We start from the raw sequence: 13,218 nt of genomic DNA on the forward strand, positions 1-13,218 counted from the left end.
GGCACGCGGACAATGGTGGTGGCTTTGAAGCACGTTGGAACTACAGCGCTTCTCAGTAAAGTGTTAAAGACATCAGTGAGAACATCTGCTAGCTGATCTGCACATCCCCTGAGCACTTTGGAGGAGAGGTGGTATTCTTCGCTGCCACGTTGTTTAAAAAGAACCCAGGTTTCTTTATTGTAATAAAATCACATGGTACCGTGTGATGTTTCTTTTATTACAATAAATAAATTTGGACTTTTTTTAAACAACTAGATTTATTAACTAAAGCAAACAGCACTAAGACACAACACACACAAACCAGACCTCATGGGGAGCCTTCCATCTTGAATCTGCCCAAGATACAACAACCTTTCCAAGATGGAACATTCCCCAGATGCTACTCACTCTGTCTCCTCCTGGTGGTAGCACTCTATCACTACATCCCCTTGCCTTGAGATGTTTAATCTAACATGACACATGAATACAGTATTCTTTCAATTTAAAGTTCAACACAAACGAAACATGATCATCAACAGCACAAACTTTTAAGTGTACAGTTCTTTTTCTTTTATAGATTCTGTGCTTTGACAACTCGTGCGGATCTTCTTAACACAGGTGCTTGTGTCAGCTCCGTTGGTCCACTACTGTCTAGCATGGGTGGTTCTTGTTGCTGTGCAGGCTGGATCCTCTGCACCTGTCTGTTCTCTGGCGTTTTCAGCAGGCTCTTTTGATTCCTCCTCGGTATTTGACCTTTCTCTGTTCTGACACTGTAGGATTTTGGATTGACTTCCTCCAGTACAGTGGCCTTTTTGTCCCAAGTCTCACTGTGTCATGCTGTGCCAGAGGCCTGCAACAACCTTCTATGCTATCCACAACTCCTCCAACTACATTGGTGTCTGTCCTGTTTTGTGCAACATTTACCTTTCAGAATTACATTACAGGTTTGTTTTGAAAAATAACTTAAAAATCAATTTTCCAAAAAATTGAGATTGAAAATTCCCATAAAAAACTGTCAATATTGCCGGATAACGAAAGGCAAATTTATATCCCTTTCGCCACAATACTTCTTTAGCTGAATTAAATTCTCGGTGCCTTCTAATAGTTTCTTGACTCAAATCTGCATAAAAAACACCTTGTTATTTTGAACCATCATTGGAGCCTGGTTTTGCCGTGCCTTCTGCACCGCCATTCGCAATATCATTTCTCTATCCTGATATTTTAAACAACGAATCAGAACTGCTCGTGGTGGTTGTCCTGGAAACGGTTTCTTCCTTAATGCTGTGTGTGCCTGATCTAACTCCAGACCATCCGGAAAGAATTCCTTGCCCAACACCTCAGGAATCCATTTCTTAAAAAACTTTACCGGATCAGAACCTTCTATATCTTCTGAAAGACCTACTATTTTTACATTATTTCTTCAACTTTGATTTTCTAATGAATCAATCTTCTTCAATAATTCCTTCTTCTGAATCCCCCAATCCACAAAAGAATCCTCCACTTTTTCCATTTTTTCTCTATTATACTCCACTTGATTCTTACATTCAAAAAAAGCTTCTTCAATCTTTTTTAAATTATCTTGTACAGTATCCACTGATGTTATTCATCTACTAACATCACTTTTAACTACAGTAATATCTTGCTTCATAAAAGTAATTTCTTCACATATCGTATTCATTTTGGTTTTCACTTCCATAAATCCGTGAGTCATCTGAATAGACAATTTTTTCCATTTGTTGAGCAATCCCTTCCAAGATTGTAAACACAGAATCCAGTCCAGGTTCCATCACCTCCCTTTGAGGCCTACCTTCTCTGATGTCAGTCCCCATTTCTTTCTGTGTAAATTCCAATAAAGTTAAGCTCTCTTCCTCCTCAAACGGAGTAGGTCCTCTTCCGGTGCAGCTGCGAGTTTGGACACCCAACAATAGCGCACCGACCTAGTCAGCCCACACGTTATCCAATAATTCACAGATCCGCGATGCCCCGCGCATGCCCGGCAGAACCATCGACCGCGCAGGTGCATCTTCCGACGCTACACTGCGCGCTCCTGGACCGCCAGGCAAATGTTGCGGGGTCGCAGTTCTGTCCTCGCTCAGCCGATCCACCCGAGCACTGGACTCACGAATGCACGAGTCAGAACCAGCCAAGCTCGTCGCTGAACCGGCACCATCTTGCGGATCCGCGATCAGCGCTGGCGTAATACTTAACCAAGCAGGAGACCTCTGAGGCTTGAGGGCTCCAATCGACAACTCCGTGGCTTCAACTTGATAGGTAGGCCTCAACTCTTCAACACTTTTGTAAGGTAGTTTCTTTTGCAATTGAGCTTTTGATTTTGTCACGTTTGCAGCCATTTCAATCCTTCACTATTCCAAAATCTATATTTTAAACCACTTTTACAAGTTTTAAAGTCAGGTATTTAGAAGTCCAACTGGGCGAAGGTGGAAGCACATGTCTTCCCTCTATGCCATCTTCATATAGGCCTACTTCTTTATTAAATGTAGATTATAAAATTATAGCGAAGGTGATAGCAAATAGACTTGCCAAATATTTACCTCAGTTGATACATATAGATCAAACAGGTTTTATTAAAAATAGAAATGCGTCTGATAATATCCTCAGATTGATAACATTGGTCAATGCATTTAGACAGCAACCCAACCACCTGGTTGCCCTGGATGTGAAAAAAGCCTTTGATAGGGTTGAGTGGAATTTTTTTTATTTAAGGTGTTGGAGAAGTTTAATTTTGGCCCTTATTTTATTGGTTGGGTTAAGGCTTTATCTACAAATCCAACTGCTAGGGTGGTGACAAATGGCCAAAATTCTTTACCATTTAAATTAATGAGATTGACTCGACAAGGTTGTCCATTGTCACCAGCCTTATTTGCATTGGCTATTGAACTATTAGCTCAGACAATACGACAGAATGATAAAATTAAAGGAATGAAAATTGTGGATGATGAATACAAGATTAATTTGTTTGCACATGATGTGTTAGTATATTTGACAGAACCGGAATAATCTTTGAAATATTTACTAAATTGTTTGTCAAAATTTGGTGAGTTGTCTGGATATAAAGTAAATTGGGATAAGAATGAAATAATGCCAGTTGGGGATGGAGATTATTCAGAATATAAAAGTATTATAAAATTAAAGTGGTCAGATAGAATTAAATAATTAGGGGTGGTAATAAATGCAGATCATCAATCTTTTTATAAATTAAATTATGTTCCTTTATTAAAAAGGATTTGACTAAATGGGAAGATCTGCCGTTAACATTAATTGGTCAAGTAAATTGCATTAAAATTAATATTTTTCCTCAAATTCAATATTTGTTTCAGTCGATACCATGTTTACTTTCAATGGGGTTTTATCGGGACCTGAATAGAGCAGTGCGGGAGTTTTTATGGAAGGGAAAATTAGAACGAGTAGCTTTGCGTAAACTTACATGGAAATATGCTTTAGGGGGATGGTAGTTACCTCATTTTCAAAATTATTATGAAGCAGCTCAGTTGAAATTTGTTAGTAGATTGATGGATATGGACCATCCTCCGAGTTGGGCAAAGGTGGAAATGGCTTGTATATCTGAAGTTTACGTACACCAGTTTACATTTAAGTGGAATGGGAATTTATTGCGAGAATCTAATATGCCAGTACTAAAACATTTGTTAAGGATATGAGTTAAACGAAATATGGTTTTGAGATCAAAGGGTAAATTATCAATCCAAACCCCATTATATCATAATCAGCTTATTCCTTTTTCCAATGTTCAATAATCATTTAAGAGATGGAATTCTAAGGGTATTAAGATAGTTCAGGACTATTTTGAAGAAGGCCAGTTTCTTTCCTTTAATCGACTGAGGGAGAAATTTGATATATCTGTAAACTCTATTTGTGTATCATCAACTCAGAGCTTTGATAAAAAAATAATTGTGGTAAAGAGATGAATTTACCCATGTTGATGAAATTTGAGTTTTTGATTTCTTCTGTACCTAAGAAAGGTTATATTTCGGATATGTACCAATTGTTACAAGATGCGATGGATAAAACCGGACTGGGAGAAATCTAGACTTAAATGGAAAAGTGATTTTACCTATATTTTTCCCGAAGATAATTGGGAGGCTATATGTCATGATAGTGTAACTAAAGTGACAAATGTACGATATGGAATGGTTAATTATAATTTTTTGCATCAGTTATATTTGACTCCAGAGAAAATGAAAAAATATGGATTTAGTAATTCAGATTCTTGTTTTAGATGTGGATTATGTATTGGAACTTTTTTTACATGCTGTCTGGTCTTGTGTTAAGTACAACCGTTTTGGGAAGGAATTAAATTGGTTTTGGAAAAATTATTTAACATTAAATTGCCATTAGACCCATCGATTTTTTTTGTTAGGATTTATGGTTTCTTTGAAAAGACTAGGGTTGGATAAATTTCAAATTGCATTTGTACATCTAGTGCTGTCTGTAGCACGAAAATGTGTAGCTAGTACTTGGAAAGATAATGTGGAGATTAACATAACATGCTGGCATAATGAGTTGAGAACTTGTATCATTATGGAAAAAATTACATGCAATTTTCATGATAAATTTTTTGTTAAAATGTGGTCTCCTTATTTGGAGTATATGAATTTGGAAATACTTTGAAATATTATTTATATTAACCATTGTTTTTATATTTGGCTCCCCTTAAGGGAGCTGGCTGATGGGGTGGGAGGGTTGGTGGGGATTTTTTATATATAAAAATTTGTTCTTCGCTTTTCTTTGTTATGTTTAACTGTATTTTGATTAAAGTTTTTAAATAATTTTTTTTTAAATTCAATTAAGATATTGATAGTAAACCCACACTTGAACATTTCACTACTTAGCCAGTTTTCACAAAAAAAATTGAAATCAAAGAAACCTATTTATATCTTCAACATCATGCATTATTCCACGTTCCCATTCACCTGAACTAGAGCCACCGCCGGCAGAATAGTAGGCCAGATTGAGGAACTGGAGAGAATTCAGCAAAACTCAAACAAAAAAAATTCAGACTCTCAACTTTATAAATCGTTGTACAATATGTAATTTTAATGCTATTATGGGGCACTTAATTTGTTAGTAGGATAGCAACGTTATTTCTTTCTCCTTAATATGCACATTTCAATCCCTACAATCAAATCAATGGCAACATTTGCATATCACAAAAATCAGGGAATAAATATGAAACAAGGCAGCTGGAGAGACAGGTATTTGGTATGCCAAGGACTGTTCAGGCTTGTTGATCAAACAAACTTTAAGCTTTGGATAAACCCAAGTTACAGACTGTTGATATGTAGGGAACACAGATTAATAGATTGCTAATTTTATTTTTTGTGCACTGCCCATTTCTGATTGGTTTTCAGGTTGGACAAATTTGGAAAGTACATCAACAATGTTAACCCAGAGCATCATACATAATTGAAATGATTAGCTGGTAATGCACATTCAGTCAGTATGCTACCGCAAAGAGATTTTTCTTAAAATAAATTAAATCTTAGATTTGGAGAACTTTCATGGGTGTTGCATAAAAATAAAAATTACAAAGCAATTTTGTTCAGGTATACAAATGGGCAATGGCACCTCTGGGCAACAACAACTGCTCCATCCAGACTGAGTGTAAAGTACAATGATGCAGTTAAAAATCTATCTCAGGTTCCACCAAGGTCTCTGTATGGCAGAGACTGATTTAGTCTAACGGCGGAAATCTAAACTTCAGAATTAGCTATATCTCTAATCAAGCCTTTCCAGTACAGTTACTTTTATCCTTTATGAAAAGCTGCCCAGACCACAAAATGTAGAGCAAATCTGATCTGTCTAAATGCAGTCAATGCCATCCCACTGCCAGTCACATCTACCCTTTCCCACACAATTTTGATTTCTGGAGGGACTACTCTCTCCATAACTCCCAGGTTAGTTCATCTCTCCCCACCCAGTTCTCCCTGCCCCCAGGCACTTCCTTGTAATCACTGGAAGTGCAATAGCTGACCCTACACCACCTCCCTCTCCACCATCCAGGGATCTAAACAGCCTTTCCAGGCAAGGCTGAAATTTACACACCTCCTGAAAACTCGTCTATTGCATTTCGTGCTCTTGATGTGCCCTCCATGATATCAGCAAAACCAAACACAGGCTAGGTGACCTTTTTGCTGAGTATTTGCAGTCTGTAATAACCATCTTGAGCTCTCAATTTAAAGCCATTTTAACACCCCTCACCACTACCCAACTGATTAGTCTGTCTTCCACTGCCAAGGTACGGTCAAATGTAAACAAGAGCAACAGCCCCTTGTATTTCACCAAGATAATCTACAACCCAATACCATGAACCCAAGGACCTGGAGAGATTGGGGAGTGGAGCCATGGTGTTCCAGCACACCTGCACGGGATACTACTGCCTAGCTGTCCTGCCCGATGGACTGGTACAAGTAGAACAGGGCTGGCGGCAGTGATTTACATCAAGGTCTGGTACACAAGATGAAAGCACCCGTACTTCAAGGGTGTGGATTCCAGGAAACCAGCAGAAACAACCCTCCTCCCCACCCCCTGCAATGAAAAAGAGAAGCATTGACCTTACAGAGTGGGAAGCAACAGCATAGGCTCCAGCTCAACTCTTGGCAGCCGAGGCTGCAGGAGTCTGGTTTCTGGGAACCAGGTATTGAATCCAGAACTTGTGGTGGTGCCAACAGTGAACAAGGCTCTCAAAGGGCCTCAGGCATCAATGGCTTTCTAACACTTTGGGGGTTGGGAACCACAGGCCGAGGTGGGAGAAGATGCCTGGAGCTCGGGTTAACCGCTGGACCGAACAGGAGACTGCGGTGATATAAGTTACAGAACAGGAGGTAGCAGCAACCGAGAGCAGCAAGATCCTCAGGCCTCTGAAAGACCTCTCTTAATTCTTTTGTATCTTGACACAGGCCCCATCTTTGCATGTGCCTTGAGAGAACAAAGGGGAAACTTTGTATTTTAATGTACACAGCAATAAAAGGAATCTTGAACTTGAAAGACTGAATTCCCCATTGCAGATAACCCACACTTCCTGTTCATTTCTCTCTCCTTCTGATTCGCACCCTTCTTTCCCAACACTCCTATTCCCTGTTCTCCTCACCTCCACCGGGCTCCATCTGCCTGACAAGTGCACACTTGGTCCCTTATCCACAGCCAGTTTCCATTTGCCCACCACCTCTCCCTTATCCAGCTCCATTTCATCACCTTCCTTTAATATCAGAATCAATCACATGTAGCCCTCGGCTTTCTTCACTCTTTCCCTTCCAGCCTCCATTCTTCCCTCCCCACAGGGTTCATTTGTCTGTCAAATCCTCTGCATTGGGATCCACCCCATCACTTGCTAGCTCACCTCTTTCTATCAGCTATTGCCCCCTTTACACTCAATGTAAAAATGTCATACTACGATGATAAGACTGCACCCAGAACAATGTGTACAGGTCCAGTCTCTCTCAGTAAGGGTATATTTAGGACAAAGGTAGTGCAAACTTCACCAGATTAATTGCTGCGATGTCCTGTCAGAAGAGATTAAGCAGAATGCCCAAATCCTTTTCTGGAGAAAAAATGGTTCTCTTACGAAGTACTCAATGTTCTTATCGGACTTAAGATGCAGAAATAACATTTTTCCTCACATAGAATCCTAAAATGAGGACTAACAGAACGATAATAATGAGTCAGCTCTCACGGAAGGAATGTCTTCACCCAGAGGATAGTGTTGAAATGGGCTGTGGGGTCTCACTTGCTGACTGTATTGAAAGAAAATATCATGTTCTTGGACATTAAAGGGATAAAGGAATCTTATAAGAAAATTGCATGGTGTGGCAGGGGGTCAAAGATCCTTGATCCTGCTTAAGTATTGTCAACGACCATACAACCAAATTGCAAACTTTCCAAGTTCATCAATATCGTGTTTGGATTTTTCTTCAACACAAGACACTGAAAAATCTTTGGACTCATGCAGGCAAACAGGATTAGTTTAGTCAGATATAGCAGTCAGCATGAACAATGTGGGATGAAAGAACTCTTTCTGCACTGTACAACTCCATGATCCTTTAACCTTGACCAAAACACAGGCAAAACAGACAAATTCCAGAGACGAAGTGACAGGGACATCAAGGGAGTATTGACTGAGCATGGCACCAAGAAGCCCAATCACCTGCCCCTCCCAGTCACACAGACAGCTAACGTGGAAATGTACAGCCTTTTCTACAGCAGGAAACCCCAGCCAAACAACACTGTGGGAGTACTTTCGTCAGAAAATCTGAAGTTCAAGATGTTGGCTCATCAACGTATTCTCAAGGGTAATTAAGAATTGCCAATAAATTCTGGCCATGCAGGCGGAGCATAAATGAAGAAAAAGATTTCCCAGCAACAATACTGCACAGTCTCATTTCTTCTTTCCTGGCACAGGGGCATCCATATTAGTAACAGCTATTCACCTGCTGCCCCAACTGAATCAGCCAACTTCATAGAGCTGGATCTGACTTGGAAACGTCTGGCCTTTGTTCCACAGCATGATGAACTTCAATGAGTAGCACAATAGTTTTTGCCACCTGTTTGCAATTAAATTGAAAGACTTCAGGGACAAAAAGACTGAAAAAAAATTTCATTTTAACCAGGTTCAGACAGCACAGCTAATGTGATTTAAAAAAAACAATGTCCAAGCGAAATGCGTAAATGTTTATCTTGGTATAGTTCATCTGCCTCCCACTGGAACAATTACCGGCCGCCCACTTTACATTTTAAGCGTAGTTTCTGTAAACACCAATATACATGTTTTTCTGAAATATATTGGAGGATATTTGAAAATCTCTTTAATGAAATTCTCATACACTGTACAAGAAATGAAACAAAAGTGACAGACTATGCAAAATGCTGCAAAGCATCTGCACATCGACCACACAAAATGTTGGTATTGTGGGCATGCAAGTGTTTACTTAAATTTAAACATTTAAGACAGTAACAGACCCTTCTGGCCCTCAAGCCCATTCTGTCCAATTACACCCAATTGACCTACAACCCCTGTATATTTTGGAAGGTGGGAGGAAACTGGAGCACCCAGACGAAACCCATGCAGACACAGAGAACGTACAAACTCCTTACAGAGAGCACCAAATTTGAACCTCAGTTGCTGGCACTGTAACAGCATTGTGCCAACTGTTACGCCAACCGTGTCACCCCCTACAGAAATTTTTAAAAACAGGGAATTAAACTGCTTTCAGTTTATTTTCTGGCAACCCAATCATATACTATCTGTGTTATTCCTCCTTCATCCATATTTTGCCCTCCTCTTCAAAGGTACAGGCTTTGTGCAAGTACTTCTCAATCACAACAGGACATTCTCTTCATACAACCCTTCTTTATACAAAATAGAAACAGAGCAAATGAGTTTATGTTATAAATATTAATACTTGAACAGAGACCAATCATCCCTTACCATTAAACATGCATACAGAAAGGAACAACAAGAAGCAGAGCCCATGATCAATTCTAAATTGCTACTCAACTGCAGAGAAAAAAATGTTTCAAGAATACCTGTAAAGAGATCTAAAAGCCTTCAATGCCTATTGTGAAGGGTGGGAAACCGTTGCTAACATTCTCAGTGGCCCATCCCTACCCACATCCAATCTGCAGTTTATTGTCATATCCACTGTATAATGTTCATCAAGTCTTTTATTGCCATCTATACAAATACAACCTGACGAAACAGCATTCTCCAGTCTTCAGTGCAAAACATGAAGACACACAACCAGACATAATGCACATATGCAGGACAAGTATTCCATCTACACAAACAAATATTGTTCTGCATATACAAGAGTCTCAGATGCTCAATGTGAACAATTCCTTTGGTTGTTCACCATTCTCACTGCTTTTGAGAAGCCTATACATATAGATCAAACTCACTGCACAATTTATTGTTACTTTCTACAGCTAGTTAGTAAACATCAGAGACATGTAAAGAATCAGGTAAAGAATCAACCTGGAAACATGCTAGAAAGAGCAAGTTGGAGTTCAAGGAGTTGGGTGAGGGGAAATGGGACTAATGGTTTGCTCCCCTGGGACCTGGCACAGTAATACCAAACAGCCTCCATCTATGTGGTAAAAAGAACAGACAACAAATACTGTCCTTGAGAACAACGCCCACATCAGACCCACATGCGGTCCCACAACAGTATCTTGTACACAAGCAGTGTTTGGGATTTCGTAAATAAGAGTTCTGCTTCAATGTATAAAATAAGCACCATAAAACAAGAGCAAAGTACCAACTGCAACAATAAAATGAAAAGAAAATAACTTAACACTTGCACCCTTTAGAAACTGCAATACTTTGCACCAACTTCTTTCAAGACAGGGATTCTACGTTGACTATTTTCTTTGTAAAATTTCTCAGAATTCAGCCCCAGCAAACTGTCTTCCACCACCCCACGATTTTATATTGTTTATTCTTCAGTTTGAATTTGAGCTTTGAGAAGGCCATAATTAATGAAGTTTCTCCATTGGCAAAATATGCATTTGATGGACGCTAAGCTGTTATTAAAAACTTGCAATGCAGAAAAATGGGAACAGGAATGTAAGGAAAGGGATTACGTGAAATGACAAAACACTTCACCGCTGATGAAATTATTCTGACATACAATTTCTGCAACGGCAAATGAACATATCACCCAATTTTCAATATGGAAAGGTGCCACAAAGAGAAAATGAATTATTAAATTGTCTTTAGTTGTTCATGCTGGCCAGGATACTGAGAAAACACCCCTGCTCCAAATAGCTCAGCCACCAGTGCGTTCAGGCAGGGTCATGGTTTCACTTCTCAGCCAAGTGACATCCAACAACATAACACCCAGTCAGCACTACTCTTGGCTGTGGGTCAGCAACATCTTAGATCTTCAGGTTGAGACAGGAGTGTGCGTTTGACTGTGCCAAGATGTAACAAACTCTATTTTTGATGGCCCAGCGAGTCAATCTCTCTTACCCAAGTTCTTTAATGAGATGCAAAATGTTAACATTAATGGTTGAAGTTAAAACACAGAAACTCATGCAGGTTGGTGTGCTTTATATATAGCAAAGATACCCAAGTAACATTTCGGGCTTCCAAGTATGGAAAGATGTTGACCTGAAAAAAATGATGGGGTAGATAGGAGCATGGTCCCACACAGGCAGGAGGTAATGGATGAATATGGGAGAGAGGGAACACCAGCCAACAAGTGTGGGGAGGGGGGGGATGGGGAGATGGGGGGACAGCTCAGTGAATGGGTTGGAAAGAAGAGAGGGAAAGGGATGGCAGGGAGAGCAGGAACTGATGCTAACACCATCGGGCTGGGGTGGCCAGAAGAACAACCAAGTGGTCTCGGCCAGATAATGTGGGAGTGGGACCCGGAACTGGAGTGGCTGATCCCTGTCACTACTTTTTGTTGCTAAGAACCCCAATGATGGCCAGTGCTTGCTCTGACAAACCCTGGGCATCCTGAAGAATTTTTTTTTTGGGGGGGTGGGGGAAAGAGATCGGTGAGGCAAGGCCAAGGGAATTGTGCTGAGTGAACGTCCAGGCACCGGGGCAACCAGGACCCCCCCCCCCCCCCCCACAACACTGCGGAGGGCAGAACCCGGGCCCGAGGCCTGCTGCCACCCGACGCCGGCTGGGCCCGGAGCTCCGGCCTGTGCTGGCCGAGGAGGGAGGGAGGGAGGGCCGGGACCGTGGCCCAGTTTCTCCCCCCTTCCCCCCCCCCCCGGGTGGGGGCCCAGTTTCTCCCCCCTCTCCCCTCCCCCGATCCGGACACTCACCCTTCACCACCCGCTCGGCGGTCGGCAGCTTCCTGTCCCTGTCCCGGGCCGCCATGGCCCCGTTCCGAGCAGCGGCCGCCGTCACGGCCGAGCCTCTCCGTCCGTCCGCTCCCCCCACCCCACCCCACCCCCGGAACGTGCTGCCGGACACCGGCCTTCCCTCTCCCCTCGCAGCCTCGGACTCTAGTGGTAGCAGCAGCAGAGCTAAGCTCCCGGCATCGCGGCAGCGCGCAACATGGCGGGGGCGGAACCGGCGTGCACCGCGCGGGGGGCGGGGACAGGGATTGAGGGAAGGGGGAGGAGGGGAAGGAGGAAGAAGGAGGGAGGAGGGGGAGGGGGGAGAGGGGGAGGAGGGGGAGGGGGGAGAGGGGGAGGAGGGAGAGGGGGGAGAGGGGGGAGAGGGGGAGGAGGGGGAGGGGGGAGAGGGGGAGGAGGGGGAGGGGGGAGAGGGGGAGGAGGGGGAGAGGGGGAGGAGGGGGAGGGGGAGAGGGGGAGGAGGGGGAGAGGGGGAGAGGGGGAGGAGGGGGAGAGGGGGAGGGGGGGGAGGGGGGAGAGGGGGAGGGGGAGGGGGGCGGAGGGGGGGGCGGGGGAGGGGGGCGGAGGGGGGGGCGGAGGAGGGGGGGGGGCGGAGGAGGGGGGGGGGCGGAGGAGGGGGAGGGGGGCGGAGGAGGGGGAGGGGGGCGGGGGGGGGAAGGGGGGAGGGGGGGAAGGGGGGGGAAGGGGGGAGGGGGGGAGGGGGGGGGAAGGGGGGAAGGGGGGGGAGGGGGGGAGGGGGAGAGGGGAGCAGGGGAGGAGGGAGAGGGGGGGAGAGGAGGGGAGAAGGGAGGGGAAGCAGACTGGGAAGATGGAGGGAAGGTGAGGTTGGGGAGTGGTGGGAAGGAGGAGAGGTGAGGGATTGCGGGGCGAGGTGGGGTGAGAAAGGGAAAGGGAGTGAAGATGGAGAGGGAAGAGAGGAGTGAGGAGGTGGGGAAGGGGGGCTGGGAGGGGTTTAGAGGAGGGGAGAGGCAGTGAAGAAATGGGGAGGAGAGTGGGGTAAGGGTGTGGAGGATGTGCGTAGAGGAGGGGTGTCAGAAAGGGAGAGGGGTGGTGAAAGAGTGGGGTAGAGACTAATGGAAGGTGAAAGTAGACAGTGTGGGAGAGTTCCAGGAAAGAGGTGGGGGTTGGGAAAGAAGAGCCAATGGGCGAAGTGGGAGAGGAGGAGGAGGAGTGGGAGGGGAGAAATAGGGAGATGAGGAGAAGAGGAGGTGAGAGAAAGGATGTTGTGGGAAAGAGGGGAGAAGAGAGGGATGTGGGGATGGGGGAATAAGAAAGTAAAGGAAGGAATGTAGAGAGTGGGGTGGGGGAGAGGAGGGGATGGGGGGTTGAGGGTGGAGGAGAGGTGGCGGTAGGATGAGATGGGGACGATGGGGAATTGGGAAGATATGGGAA

At 43.8% G+C, this 13,218-nt stretch overlaps 1 protein-coding gene across 6 annotated transcripts in view; it reads right to left on the minus strand.

The window, feature by feature from the left end:
• The window catches only part of LOC138736379 (serine/threonine-protein phosphatase 2B catalytic subunit beta isoform), a 124,852-nt gene extending 112,804 nt beyond the window's left edge, over nucleotides 1-12,048 (minus strand). For all 6 annotated transcript variants that reach the window (XM_069885830.1, XM_069885828.1, XM_069885824.1 and 3 more), the window contains exon 1: nucleotides 11,791-12,048. In XM_069885830.1, coding sequence (XP_069741931.1) covers nucleotides 11,791-11,845 — 55 coding nt within the window. In that variant the 5' untranslated portion in view covers nucleotides 11,846-12,048. The remainder of the gene's footprint in view (nucleotides 1-11,790) is intronic.
• Nucleotides 12,049-13,218: the final 1,170 nt, after the last annotated feature.

Source organism: Narcine bancroftii, chromosome 6 (assembly GCF_036971445.1).
Source record: "Narcine bancroftii isolate sNarBan1 chromosome 6, sNarBan1.hap1, whole genome shotgun sequence".
NCBI lineage: Eukaryota > Metazoa > Chordata > Chondrichthyes > Torpediniformes > Narcinidae > Narcine > Narcine bancroftii.